The 15,447-nt window shown below is 38.4% G+C and overlaps 1 protein-coding gene across 1 annotated transcript; it reads right to left on the bottom strand.

Moving 5' to 3' along the window:
- Nucleotides 1-246: 246 nt before the first annotated feature.
- On the bottom strand, nt 247-14,494 carry LOC117294057 (DBH-like monooxygenase protein 1). Its single transcript, XM_033776574.1, has 14 exons — nt 14,090-14,494; nt 12,974-13,120; nt 11,519-11,698; nt 10,586-10,672; nt 9,684-9,860; nt 8,472-8,574; nt 7,481-7,647; nt 6,459-6,516; nt 6,182-6,267; nt 4,002-4,040; nt 3,553-3,612; nt 2,929-3,059; nt 1,354-1,507; nt 247-1,069 (listed from the first exon to the last, which is right to left on the bottom strand). Exons 1-14 carry the CDS (start codon nt 14,420-14,422, stop codon nt 1,004-1,006), a joined length of 1,788 nt encoding a protein of 595 aa, XP_033632465.1. The 5' UTR covers nt 14,423-14,494; the 3' UTR covers nt 247-1,003.
- Between the last annotated feature and the right edge of the window lie 953 nt (nt 14,495-15,447).

The raw sequence follows: 15,447 nt of genomic DNA, 5'->3' as shown, positions 1-15,447 counted from the left end.
AGACTCATGAATGCTGATAAAGACAGGGGTCCAGTGTCATAAAGCTGTTGAAGCAGAAAGTACTGCTGTCAGCTGAGCAAATTCTTTGCTAAGCGAAACAAATAATGTTGCACCAGTTGCAACAATGTAAACTGTATGGAACTTTAGCTGGTATTCCAGTTTCTGTTGAGCAAAAACTGTCTGTGCTTAGCAAGTTTGTATGCTTACAGGCTTTATGAAATTGGGGTAGGGTATCATGCCAGTCTATTAGGACGAGCCACAGACGGCAGCGGAGTACAAAAGATGTCACCTCGCCAAAACCTCACGTTTTTGAAGTATCCAATTTGTTGATACAATTTTTAGGGAAGCTATTTTCAAATTACTCTTTGAAAGGCTAGATGATTAAAATATTGATGAATTATTCATGTAACATAAACATTAATATCCTTTCTTGTCTTTGAATTGAGTAAAATTGTGTGAAACAAATTAACTGAAACATTAACTGATACATTAGCTATTCACGCCCCCCCCAACCTGCGTACTCCTCCCTAAAGGAAATTTGTAAAACTACAGAATTCTCGACGTGAAACAGAATGAATATAGGTTCTTAGGTTGTGCTCCTTGTTACATCAAACAAATAAATGATCCCAGATTTACCAACAGCCTATTATTATGAAGGTGGACATTTTTCCTTGCAATGTTTTTGCCTGTACAGTGATTACACGAGTCAAATATCTGATGATTACAAAAGACAGCGGTTTTTTCCCCACAATTTTCTGGCGACTCAGAGTCCCTGAGTCGAAACGAGCTTATAACGTTCACATGGTGTTTATTGAATGTGTATGTTGGGTTACACAAACGGCTCTTATAGGCTAGGCCTATACGGGTACTCAGGTAACATTGTTTTGCGCTTTATGTTTTAACCAACAGTGGTAACCAATACATTTAAAACCTGAGAATTATGAGGAGGATGGGCCAAGGCTTGTATAGAAAACGGCAATCGCTCGTTTTTACAAAGCCACTATTAACAAGTGGTGTCTTCGTCGTCGGAGTAGTCATACTGTGGTACCTTCCAGTCGGCAAAAGGATCCTGAAAGATTCAAACAAAAAACACCACTTTATATTTTTACTTAGTATATTAGACCGATAGTTGCAGTAAAATGGTTAAGCATATTTAAGCTTGTCCACATTGTTTTCGCTTTCAAAGTTGCAGTTGTAACGTAAAGCATAATCAGAGAGATTTACTTGAGATTGTCTGCCAAGGGTGTTGAGAAAGTTTGAGGAATGTTCCAAGCATATGCCTTTATGAGCAGAGACCGCTCATTGATCTAGCAACGGCCTATTTAGTGTGCCTATAACCAGAATTGTACCCACCAATTGTTCTAATCTTGTTTGGTTATCACATCTGAAGTACAAGCTCACGTCATTCAAAGCTTGTGTGTATTCTGAGATAAAGTTTGGATCCTTCCAGTTAAAGGTTTCAAAGGCGTTGACGGTGGTGGCTTGATCCATCTCGATTGGTAGATCACTGTAATGGGAAGAAATGAAGCAACCGTTTTTGGATGTACTTTTGTTTGTTTGTCAGCAGTCATGTATGAATGTCGATCGTTTTTGTGAGAAAATATAATTAGCTGTAGCAAACTGCTGTACCAACCAAAAGGACCTGCCGTCGATTTCACCAAACTCTTCCTAAGTTAGGATTAATCTTAGGACTAAGGACGAGTTAAGTTCCCTATCCGAAGACGTAGGACCTAAGTTAATAGGATTAATCCTAGCGTTTCGTGAAATCGGCTGCAGGTGTAATACAACTGCCGTCGATTTCACAAAGAGTTAGGACTCGTCTTATCTTGAGTTAGGACGAGTAAACTCGTCCTAACTTAGGATTAATCTTAAGGTCTGCATGCTACAGTGCAGGGTTGGGACTCGTCCTAAGTCCTAAGATTAATCTTAAGTTAGGAAGAGTTTTGTGAAATCGACGGCTGAAGTCCACCCTATATCCGAGTCTTTCTTATAGGCTAAAATGGCAACACTCGCACATAAAAATACATTAAACTGAGATACTTCAAAATGGTACCGATGCAGACTACTTTTGTTACACGTATAGTTAACTTGTATGTGTTACGGTGAGGTCGAATCGTCAGGCAATTATTGAAGCAATATTTTGCAATCTATTTTGGATTTGGTCTCAGCTTACAACACTTCATGTTGATGATTGTATAATTACCACATAATCACGATCTATCAATATCGTTTAAAACATAGTGTTTTCTTATTTTCTTAAGAAGAAAACGACACACAAACAAAATTATTAGCAATGTCTCTATAGATCCAGAGGCGGTTGAAACACAAGTGTCGATCCTCTTCATTTGTACACAAGTGTCGATCCTCTTCATTTGTACACAAGTGTCGATCTTCTTCATTTGTACACAAGTGTCGATCCTCTTCATTTGTACACAAGTGTCGATCCTCTTCATTTGTACACAAGTGTCGATCCTCTTCATTTGTACACAAGTGTCGATCCTCTTCATTTGTACACAAGTGTCGATCCTCTTCATTTGTACACAAGTGTCGATCTTCTTCATTTGTACACAAGTGTCAATCCTCTTCATTTGTACACAAGTGTCGATCCTCTTCATTTGTACACAAGTGTCGATCCTCTTCATTTGTACACAAGTGTCGATCCTCTTCATTTGTACACAAGTGTCGATCCTCTTCATTTGTAACTTAGTTTCCTCCCAGATCTGTGATTTGCCTTTTTTTTAAGTGTTTTATTTTGTGTACTAAAACTCATTTCCAACTTGAAAGTCAGAAGCACAATAGTGCGGTAACACCATGTAATGACTATCTCTAATGAGTTGGGGTGGTTCTGAAAAGAACCGTTGGTTTCAACTCTACGTTTCGATCAGTATGCTCTGATCGTCTTCTGAGTGCCCGTAACTTTCTAAGTACCTTGTGTTATATCCAAGACGTTGCAGCATTGCAAGAGGCTGAGCGACGGAAAAACAGTCGCCGAAGTTGTCGATCTTCGGGTAGTAGTAGACGATACTAAAACACATTTCATCTGTTCGCCCGTATCCACCCTTTTTAAAGACAAGACGGGAAGTCAGTGGTTGGTGCAGGCAGTTAGGTGGGAGGGAACGGTTTGGGATGGAGTGGTCACAGCCAATTAGTCTCGTCGAAAGAGAATTAATTTTTCTGCCATTATTCTTCCGTAGGTGTTCTGATGGTTCTAAATGTTTGTTGGTTATTGTGATGTATATCGCCAAAACATGGAACTTAGTATGAAGAACTGGAGTAAACTCGATCCAAGTTTTGTTTTATAGCCTATCGACACATGCTCTGTCACGTCACTAAACATAATAGGCTATTATTTCAGATTTTAAATCTGCAAAATGACTTTGAATAAACCATTCTCAACTTACCCTGTTAAATCATCAAAGAATCATCGTTTTCTAATTTGTGTCATTTGTAAAACTAAAATTATTTAGTGTTTTTCTAGGAAAGATTCATCTCCACCATTTTCAAAATGGCGGTCTTAGTTGGAAGTTGTTGTAGAAAGAATATAAGACTTACGTATGTAACATTTTCCCTGTCTGCGGTGTTAAATGTGCATTCCGTGTGAAGAGTGTCACCCTACAAAATGAAAAGAAAACAGCCAATATTTTTATTTCATTTGAGAGGATTAAACCAACGACCGAGGTGGGCGGCACTTATAACAATACAGAGCGTGCACAGAACTTTACTTTAAAATTAATTTTTAGAACCAGCCCAACACATAATTTAGAGAGATTTATGTTGATGGTCCCTGCAAACCCAGGATTCTATCTCCACCATGCAAAGTTTCAAATCCCAGGTTTAAGATTATAGGTTTGTCTGATGTGGAAAATAACCTTATACGGTAATTTCATTTTGGCCTTTTTTCCAATTATACTTATAATTTTCCATAAAATATTCTGAGAAAGTACAAAATAAATGCTTGTAATTATATATGCACTGCCTAAAGTACCTTTCACATTACTTACTGGCATGATTGTCTTCTCTGTTTTCAAATGTCGTATTGCCTGTTTGAAAAAAAAAGTAGAAGAAGGAAGGTGAAGTATTTTCAGGTAAGCACGTGGTTTCTATCCACCAAGGCTATGTTGTTAAGTAATACGGAACTAAGTAACCGGAAAAGAAACTGAAAACTCATGTTTACAGTTGTTTATGATCTTAAGACCACCAGTGAATGGAGTTCCACATCTTGTTTCTGTGTCGATATGTTTACAATTGTGTTTTTATTGAGGTCTACATTCTACAAACTTTTACTTTACACCCTGTTCATTAAAATATTGCAACATTATACGTTCAACCATTAAGTTGTAATCAATCAAAACAGTGCCTCAGAGAACAAAAACATGCCTTACGACTATTATCTGGGGAAGTTTTGATGTCATGTGTGGGGAGGTCATTCCATGAACCTGAAAACGCGGCAGCCATACAATTATGTGAATTAAAGACACGGGACACTACTGGTCACTTGATGTAACTCAACATATGCACAAAATAACAAACCTGTGAACATTTGAACTCAATTGGTCGTCGAAGTTGCGAGAGAATGATGAAAAAAAAAACCTTGTCACACGAAGTTGTGTGCTTTCAGATGCTTGATTTCGAGACCTCAAAATCTAATTCCAAGGTCTCGAAACCAAATTCGTGGAAAATTACATATTTCTCGAAAACTGCGTTACTTCAGAGGGAGTCGTTTCTCACAATGTTTTATACTACCAACATCTCTCCATTACCAAGTAAGGTTTTATGCTAATATTTTTTTAATTTTTATTAACTACCAATAGTGTCCAGTGCCTTTAAGTTTCCATTTGGGAATGCAGAAAATTAAGTTTAAAGACCGTCAGTTGCGAAAAGATAACTGAAGTCGTATGAGATCGGTGATGTATTGTGGAGAGATAAATGACACACAAGACTGGAAACCATTGCAGACTTTAGCCCCTTTCACACGAGCGCTGCAAACGCGGGTCCCTGGTTAAGGGCGCCAGCCGTCTGTCACCTTTACCGCGTGCGATTTTTTTAGCGAGCATTCACACGACACGCACACACACACACATGTAAACATACGTCCCTCGTTTGGGTAGGCGTACTGCATGGACAAAAGTCTACAAGCAAGAGGCTTGAGTTAAAACAAAAACCTTACAGTTAAAAGGAATAAAATAAATCAATTTAATTGAAATCAGTTAAGTCACATAAAATGTAGAATATTTTAAAAACATTTGCGATAACGTAACTCTCATCCCGTCGGCCGGCGGGAAGGGGGTTACGTTTTCGAAGCTAAAAAAAAGAAAAACACAAAATTCCACGATTCAAATAGCTTTTTGGGCGTTAAAAATACTACATTGTTGAATGGAAATGCTTTTTAGATATGAAATTATTGATGAGACATACCAAATAATGAATTAAAACATCGAAAAGCTTAGCCAAATGACGTATTCTGCTTGCGATTGAACGATGTTTTTGCTTCAAGGTTTGAGCTTGTCTTGAAATGCAGCGATCCAGCAACGTCGAGTCATGATCGAGTCGAAGAAAAACACAAAATTCCATGATTCAAATAGATTTTTGGACGTTAAAAACGCTACATTGTTGAATGAAAATGTTTTTTAGATATGAAATTATTGATGAGACATAACAAATGGTGAATTAAAACATCGAAAAGCTTTGCCAAATGACGTATTCTGCTTCCGTTTGAACAATGTTTTTGCTTCAAGGTTTGGGCTGGTCTAGCATCCGGCCACAAAACCCACCAGCCAAACGGATCGTAGTCCAGCGTTGAGCAGATATACATGTACATGTATGTATATGTACATATGCATGCTATAGTTCGCCCATTTCTTCCTCCATAGTTCTTCACGTGTCAACGCAGCGGTCCCTCATTACGATCGCAGGCATTCGGTTCAGACGATGGCTCCCCGTGATTATAACATCGATGCGATTTTTTGGAGGAGGTCTCGATCTGTGTTATGAACAACACGGGACCCAGGTAATTTCGTAACATACATAGCATTCACACGACGTGGATTTGCGATTTCATAACATCGATGTTATGAAATCGCACGGGACCCTCGTTTGCAGCGCTCGTGTGAATGGGCCTCTTGCAATACTAGAGCAATGTAATCGAACTTACAATTTAAAAGTAAATACAAAATTGACTTACTTGGAAATCGCAATCAAAGTGCACATCGTTGATAAAGTTCTCCAAGTGTGTCCCGTTCCGGAAATGACGAAATCTTACCGCTTGACCTTGTAGTGACAACGAGAGCCATAACAAAATGCGAAAATATAAAGGATAAAGAGAAAAGAACTTTTTTGTTTAACTTCCAGTCTCGGTTTTGGACAGCAATTTCAATGAGAAGAAAACATTATGGCTGTAGGCCCTAAGTGCAATGTGGCTGTATAACTTTCTTTTTATTTGGGAACTTCTGTTGTCTTACCACTGGCATGGGTGTGTGCGAAAGTAGAAAACATTTTGATGCCATCGGATGGAAAATACTGCAAAGAAAAGAAAAACTACCCTCATCAATAATCATTAAAACAATGGATCAACGGCCCCCTCTCAGAAACATAGACCCGCCCACCAAGTCGTTGTGGAGATGCTTTGCCGTGGTTTGGTGCACCGCTGCAGGCACGGGACAACTTGAGTAATTGTCAAAGACCAGTCTTCTCAGTTGGTGTATCTCAACATATGCACAAAATAACAAACCTGTGAAAATTTGAACTCAATTAGTCGTCGAACTTGCGAGAGAATAATGGAAGGAAAAAACACCCGTGTTGCACAAGTTGTGTGCTTTCAGATGCTTGAATTCGGGACCGAAGCTAGCTGAGGTTTCGAATTCAATTCAAATATTAGTGAGAAATTACTTCTTTTTCAAAAACTACGTTACTTCAGAGGGAGCCGTTTCGCACAATAGTACATTGTTGGTTTTTGTAAATCTGTCTTTATGCATCCAATCCAAACAGTGAACACTTATATCGTCCATCCATACCTCAAAAAGGCCAATGGGGAAGGGCTTGGGAGGCTCAAGTTAAATACAAAAAAGTAAAATGCTGATTTACATAACTGCAAGTTTTTGATGTTTTGTCAACATCCCAATTTCTTCCATGGTTAAAACGATTATTTGGCAGTTTACGTTTCGTCGGTGGTTTTGTGCACAATTGATACCTCTGTTGCGGCGATCAAATTCAGTTTTGGCCATTTGGTGGGTCATTCATTCTGGGTCAATAAGTCACTTTGAGTATTTTGTGTAAAATAATCTTGACAATATTAAAATAAAATAAAAAGGTGCTCTGTGAAGTATTGGTATTCGTGTCAACTTAAAACTGATGAGCTTATCAAATTAATAAATAATGTTTCCAGCCATATAAATACTGCTGGCCTATACAATGATATTCAAACACATTCTTTTATTAACAATATTTACAAAAAAAAAGAAAAAAGATAGAGACAATACTTTACCAATTGTGTGCATTCCTTGAGACACCATCCTCTAGATTTGAATTTCTCTTGCTGTGGTGGTATGATATGCCACCACATCGGGAACATGCCCACCGGGAATGCTCCTCCATTATGTTGTCTTAAGTTGGGCGTGTAGTAAAAACGAAAACCAGAGCTGTCCTTGAAGTCTTCCAGTAAAGAGATTAAAGTTTGATGTCAATACAAGTGATGGTAATGATAATAATAACACAGATACTTCACACGAGGCAAAGAAGGCGATTGCCCCATGCCCCCTGGCCATTGCCTTGGTGCCCTTGAAATGCTCTTACAAGAAATCTACAGTTTCTTTATACCAAGGAGAAAATACCATGGTGCCCGTATACCCTTTCACAAACGAAGCATATACCAGGTAAAAACTAATTGGTTCTTATGTTGCGCATAATTAAAGATCAAAGCGATTATAATATTCTTATCAAGGTTCATCAGGCATAATTTAAACCATTCCTCAAACTTGGTCAACCCCCCCCCCCCGTGAGCATTCGACCCCAAGCCATATGCACCATTAAAGGCAAACACCATTTGGACACGACACGACTCAAATATTCTGAAATATGGAACAGCGCACGCAAGCTAACTCTAACACGTGTCTTGCAGTCTTTTTTATGAGGGTTCAGTAGTTTTGTGTTGTGTAATGTTTTAAGTTTGTATAAATTAAATGTTAAAATAGTACCTTGCGTTGCTATAGTATGTTTACTATATATGTTTCGTATATATTTGTCCGTTTATGTGTGTGTGTTTATTCAATGCAAAATCTTATTTTTGTAATAAATGACACCAAAATGGTATAAATTCATCAAGGGGGGGGGGGGCAAAGAGCACTTCAAGAAAACTAAATTTCACACATGATCGAATTTGAACATTGAAAAGGAATACTGTAGTAAAGAAATGGTATACCGTATCCAATTCGTCTTTATGCAAAAGTTCAAGACAAATAAGAACAATTCAAACTTACCAGCCGGTAATCTGGGATTGTCATAATGTACTTCCAGACGTAAGAAGAGTGGATCCCCTTTACCACCGATAGAGTAACCAACATGATCAGGAAAATCAAACGCCTGAAAAATAAAGTTAAAATAAAATAAAATAAAAAATGGCAAAATTAATGATTGTTGAAAGGAAGAAAAGTTCTTATTTTGATTTTGTAAAGCTGTTTTATTTACACACAACAACAATCCCAAGTGCTAAACACTGAGGGAAGGCAACGGTCTGCTTGCATTTCAACTGAGTAAAACCCACACAAGTTGCAATATTAAAGAACTGCTTAACGAAAATGTCAACTCGTGAACTCTGCTGATCGTATGTCATAGTTAGGAGCTCCAATTTGTATAGCCGCTTTGTTGCAGCTTGGATGTATCAAAGCAAACTCCCAAGCATGACGTCAAAGCATTGTCATTTTGACGCGCGCCGTCAACGGCAGAAGTGTTTTTAGTTTTTCAAAACCTTGAGGTTGGATCCTGACTTTTAATAGTTAATTAAGTGTATAAAATATAAAAATTATACAATTAAATTGTGAACAAACGCATTATAAACAAAATTGTTAAAATTGTATTTCCGTTAAAAACATTCCTCTCAAGTAGCTGTTTAAGTTTAACAGGGCTTGGATAAAGAGGTACTATTGAATTGAAGATGACCCAATTTCGGATGCAGTTGTTAAAGAAATACCTTGATGTTTCATGCGCCGCGCATTTAACATTTACTTTAATTGTTTCTTTTTAATACATTATCCCACCTTTAGAATCCCATAGCCTTTTGAGATAATGGCGAACACCATTCGTTAGGTTCGGTGTGTAGTTAACACAAAATTACCCAAACCATATCAGTGACATTAGATTACGCCAACCAACCATATCTAAATGACCAATTGATTGCAATGGATTCAGAAGGCAATTATTGTTTGCATATATTCTGTAGCTAACTATGCCTCTGACAAAAAAAAAACTCATAACGTAGGCCCAGTTTCATAGAGCTGCTAAGCACTCGCAACAACTTTGCTTCAATTTGTGGCATATTGCTCGTTACTGGTATTCAGCAATTGCTTGCTTATCCTGAAAATCACGTGGAAATTTGGTTGTGGTAATCCTATTTTTATCAAGGAAGACATTTCATGCTAAGCAAATTGCGGTGCTTAGCAGCTCTATGGAATTGGACCCTGATTGACCCCTACCTCGCCTCCCACCGCCCATGAGAACATGACGGAGAAACAGTTTTGTATATCTTTAGGGAGCTTGAGGCAGATATCTGAGAAACTGTAGAGACTTTCGTCTTGGAGTGGTGAGTAACATCCGAAGAGAAGCATATGGTGGATATGCCGAACGCTGCTTGGTTCAACTGCGGGCTCAAACTGTGGGGGGAGTAGTGAGGAGAAAACTTGGATTGTGGTATTTAGGGAAAGGTATCACGATTGCTGACTCAAACTTCGAGGGGAAATGGTGAGGAGAACACTTCAGTTGTGGTAGCGTGACAGAAGGAAAGTTACTTCTCTGGTTTTGTTTTACCGTTTGAGTGTTTAATCTATTACAACTAAAGATATATCATTGTATATAAATTCAATCAATCAATCAATTAGTCAATCAATCAACCAATAACATTTACTTCCAAACAATGAAATGGGCCTACATTTAAAACAAAGACTGAAACTGTATGGAGGCATGCCGGGATGCCTTAATACAAAGTATTTATAAAATATAACAATAACATTATAAAACAATGCACATGAACAACATATTAAATTAACCTGTGAACATGTAATTTCAAAAAGTGGTTGCCTTTTATGAGATATCGCTGAAAAACTGGAGCGATTATACACTCAGGAAAAATAATCCGTAATTGGAATATGAAATGAATTCACTAGCGAAAGCTTCTCTTGTAGGCTTCTAATCAAGTAAGTTTGTATTGTCATTTCAGTCAAGATATCAATAAATTCCCTCAGGAGGGTCGGCAGAGGATTAAATGTTACGGCAAATATCAAAAATGTTTAATATGCTTCAGAATCCAGATGAAATCTTGTAGATGTTAATTGTTTTTATAACAATTTATAACTATCTAGTAAATATTTTTATTTCATACCCGTATTATGTGATGTCTTTTTTGTAGTTTCGGGAACTGGAATAATGAACACCAATATAACGTCTGTTGCTGTCGTTCCGGACGCACCTACAAGAAACAAACACGCCACGAACGCAAAAAAAAACACCCCATAAATAAAAGCATTTACAAGCAAACAATGAGCGAAGCAACATTTAAGAATTCCGACGATTTTTATGTAACGGTTTCGATTTGTTTTAAAAGTTACCTTTGTACGGTAGATCGCCAGATTCAATGAAGAATTCTCGTTAGGAACAATATTTTTAATTATTGTGTATCATGGCTTACAACATGTTCAACATCGTTTGTCACTTCCTGTAGATCATGAGGCCCCATATATGTATTTCTGGGATAAAGACACATCAAATATCCTTTTAAGTGTCTTGCACTGTAAGCCTGAGCTTGAAGATACCAGACGATTTAGAAATGTAAGCTGTGTTAGGATTTGTGAGTGAAAACCACATCAGATTACCCTGCAATATTTGTTATATGAGGACTGACAACCAAGTATATAAGCAGAGCCCAAATGTTTGAAACGGGATCCACAAAAGTGAAACACTTTTGCAACCAGCCAGCCCCTCCCCCCCCCCCACCCCCGTTTGTTTGGGGAGATTGTGGCTTATATAGATGATGCAAGCAAGCATGTAACTGGGCACGCAGTTGATATCATGAGAAAGATATTAATTTGACAGATAAGAATTTTGAACAAACTTCGGTAGAAGTAGAACAACCTTGCAATTTTCAAAATGGCTGCCATTGATTGTGATTACTCCCCATAATTTGTTTCCACTGAAAGCCAAATCTGCGCTGACCCTTTTGCCAATAGTCTTACTCATGACATACTCCAGTGCTTGTCTCATCAAACCCATCACTGCTATGTCTTGTTTATGACAATAGAATTAGAAGTTCACTTACATTGTTGTTACAAAATTCATACTTTTTGGCATCAGCGGGAACCTGTGTTTTTGTATGGTCAGAGTCGAGTAATATGATTGATTTGGTGCCTCTATGATCGGGGCCGTGGTATGTTGGTCCCCCGTTGTCGACGTCTGGGTCCTTGTCACTGTATGACCAAATCAGGCGAATGGTCTCGGACTAAAAGGAAATAACGTTAATACACATTAGTCAGAGCTTTACGATTTAAATCGATAATGAAATAAAATCAACCATTGCAAATATTAGAAAATCAGCAATGAACAGAAAAGGCAGATTGAGGGAAACACACCTTTTTGTTTTGGGCGAAGTCGTGACGCATACGCGTTTGTGCGTCTGCAGCCTCCTGCAAAAGTAAGTGACCGAATTTCGAATCCACGGCTTCGGCTTTGGATTCGAATCCAGGCTCCGTTCGCTCGTGTGAAGTCATGAGCACGTACGTAAAACACGCGCAAAATGTCAAAACAACCGCGGGGCAAAGCTAGCCTGAGCCGAATCTAAGCCGAAGCCGTGGTTTTGAAAAGGGCCTAGGCCTATGTCGTTTGCCAACCAAAAACCAGTAGTGTTTGTACGCATGCGTGATTGTAATCAGAATATTTCTTGGGAAGGGTTCATTTATGTTTCAACAGAGAATTCGGTCGCTTCAATCAAGCTAGGCAAGCGACTGGAAATTGTCTTGGAAACCTTTTTTTCAACCGTTGAGAAATCAGACGTGAATAATTCTCTGAAGGGGTTGTATCAGTGAGATTTCAAATTGAAACTTTTGATATTTTACCAAAAACACAATGATACCTTGGTGATAACTATAGTGTAAGGGTCCCTATCTAACAATGGGCTGATTTAATTTTCTATACGGTTGGTTGCCACACGAAGAACCCCATGCATTAGTATTCGCATCAGTGCGACCATTGTTTACTGTACCCATTGTGTCAGGGTGCAATAACTATTGATCATTATTACGTACGTATGTCGTGCGTTTTGTTTAGTGTGTGAAAAAAACAAGAGATTTATTGATCAGAGTATGAAAATAATAAAAGTTCCTTCCTGTTCAACGGTTTCATTCAATCCAGTACATATTTTTTTATCAATAAATACCGGTATTGTTTTTACACCTTAAAGCAATCGCACAACATCGGTAAACAGTATTGTCCCAAGCCCCACACTTCGTGTATCACAACTTATTTGTATAAAATAACAAACCTGTGAAAATTTATGCTCAATCGGTCATGTCGGGAGAAAATAACAGGAAAACCCGCCCTTGTTTCCGCACGTTTCGCCGTGTCATGACATGTGTTTAAAATAAATCCGTTATTCTCGATATCGAGAATTGATAATTGTTTTAATGTTTTCTCAAAAAGTAAAGCATTTCATGGAATTAATATTTCATGGAGAAAAGTCTTTCACCACGTTTTTCCTGCATGTTTTTTCTATACTTACATTCAGAACTACATCCTCGCAGTCTGAGGTATTAAGTTTCCGTTGGAATACTAATATCGTTTTCTTGTCTTCCTCAACACCGCTGAGAAGTTGGTAATCTTGTTTCGTATCGAGGGCTGGCTGCTGATTACCCACGGCGAAGCGATCCTAGCAAAGTCAAGATACAAAATAGAGGTTGTAATGATGCAGACCGTTGTTTCGTCGAAATGCAAGCATCATTCCAATTTGTTATAGAAATGTTTGCGGTAACACCATGTAATGATAATATGTAAATAAAATGGGGTGGTTCTGAAAAGAACCGTTGGTTTAAACTCGACGTTTCGATCAGTATGCAGACAGTGCTGTGAAGCCGCCAGTACACTGGGGCGTTTTCCTATAACCTCAGCTTTATGTGCACCGGCTCGACTGGGCTTCATCTTGCGGAGCAGACATTTAGGGGAAAAGGGCTGTCAATCAAACAGTATTTGGAAGAAACAAATACAAATACAAAAATTGTGGAAAAAATCTTTAAAATATTTCTTTTTAGTAGGTCTACATTTTGTTTCGTGAGGGTAGAGACGACTGCCGTGTATTAAGAGACCTACGTACACAGATTTTGCATCAACCTTTCCTTATAGCCTATGCTAATTATTGTTCATTCAACTTTACGTTGATGATTGAACTTGTCATAAAATGTCGTGTAAGAAGTCGTGAATGCCTAGGCCTACCATATTATTTTAATACCCATCAGATATTGTGAGCATGTTGCCGTATTGAGCAAGTTGTACCATCATCATTTTACAATAATTTGTGATTGACTAATGGTTATTTATTTTTATTAGTTTTGACCCACAAAACAGTGATGAATGGAAATAAAATAATTAAACAAACAAACAAACAAACAAACAAACAAACAAACAAACAAACAAACAAACAAACAAACAAACAAACAAACAAACAAACAAACAAACAAACAAACAACAAACAAACAACAAACAAACAAACAAACAAACAAACAAACAAACAAACAAACAAACAAACAAACAAACAAACAAACAAACAAACAAACAAACAAACAAACAAACAAACAAACAAACAAACAAACAAACAAACAAACAAACAAACACACATACTTACTGTCAAGAAAGCCTTTCCGTTGTCCACCCATCCAATCACAACATCTGCTCCCTCCATACCTCCTCTAGGAGAGAAACCAAGCCCCACCCATCCTGAAGTCTCCACGCTTACTCGAAACACAACATCGTCGTCGGTGTACCGCCACTCCACCGTGTACTCGCCGTTCTTCCCCAGTAACAGACGGCGTGGATACGTCTCTGGTTCCCGCTCTTTCTTTACGTCCCCGGACTTTGTGCTGCTTTCAGCTCCATTTGGAGTCCCACAGTGGCACAACAACGTGCCCAATAGCAACAAAATGGCTATGTTTTGAACAAGCTTCTGATGAGCACACATTACTGATTTCTGAATGATAGTACGGACAGTCCAAGTGAAATTGAATGGTATCTTTTACATGTAACTGAACAACAAAATCACGGCTCCCGCCTCACGGTTTGTCTAATTGACAAAATAAAACAAATCTAATCATATATACATCATAACGGATATCATAAACCTGAACCTCGACACCATTTGCCTGAATAGAATATCGATTACAATTGAAGTTGTATAGCTCAATAAATCAGTGTGATTGTTATGCAAATGACGCCATGATGCAAATGACGCCATGATGCAGTTCTTGTTCTCATAAGCTTCACGGGGGGGGGGGGGGGGGGGATAGGACTCAACGTTGGTGCTTTTTATTAAAACGTGCCACATTACCTTAAAATGATCTAGTATGAGAGAGTTCATGTTGCGAACAAAATACATTTAGTCAGTATGTAATAATTGTGCGCCTTAAACCTGTTGTGTCACTATTTTATACTTATTGGCAATTTCTGAAACAATATAATTTGGTAACAGGGCCCAATTTCATGGCTCTGCTTACCGCCGAATTCTGCGCTTACGATCGCGATTCCCCGCTTAGATGCAAGCGCCGAATTTCTGCGCTAGCCTTGTAAGCGTAGAATGCCTAGTAACGTGAAGTACGCACGCGCAGAAGCCCAAATTCGCCGCTAACCCGTGAATTACGCTTGCCGTACGCACAGAGTTCCCTGCTTCCGTAAGCGCCGATTCTGTGCTTACGGTAAGCAGAGCCATAAAATTGGGCCCTGTCTTCTCACTTGGTGTATCTCAGTATATGCAAACCTGTCCTTTGAGCTCGATTGGTCGGCGAAGTTGCAAGATAACTAACTATGAAAGAAAAAACACCCTTGTCACACGAAGTTGTGTGCTCTCAGATGCTTGATTTCGAGACCTCAAATTCTAAATCTGAGGTCTCGAAATCAATTCGTTGAAGATTACTTCTTTCTCGAAAACTACGTCACTTCAGAGGGAGCCGTTTCTCACAATGTTTTATACTAACAACCTCTCCCCATTAC

Source organism: Asterias rubens, chromosome 1 (assembly GCF_902459465.1).
Source record: "Asterias rubens chromosome 1, eAstRub1.3, whole genome shotgun sequence".
Classification (NCBI taxonomy): Eukaryota; Metazoa; Echinodermata; class Asteroidea; order Forcipulatida; family Asteriidae; genus Asterias; species Asterias rubens.
The sequence above is the reverse complement of the archived record's forward strand: the minus strand, read 5'-3'. Positions and strand labels throughout refer to the sequence as shown.

Excerpts from the sequence above, each read along its gene's own strand:
- LOC117294057 (XM_033776574.1), bottom strand. The coding sequence starts at position 14,422 with ATGTGTGCTCATCAGAAGCTTGTTCAAAACATAGCCATTTTGTTGCTA. Across the intron at positions 11,699-12,973 it reads GCGAGGATGTAGTTCTGAAT|TCCGAGACCATTCGCCTGAT; the intron begins GTAAGTATAGAA and ends ATTTCCTTTTAG. Across the intron at positions 3,613-4,001 it reads CAGAGAAGACAATCATGCCA|GGTGACACTCTTCACACGGA; the intron begins GTAAGTAATGTG and ends TTCATTTTGTAG.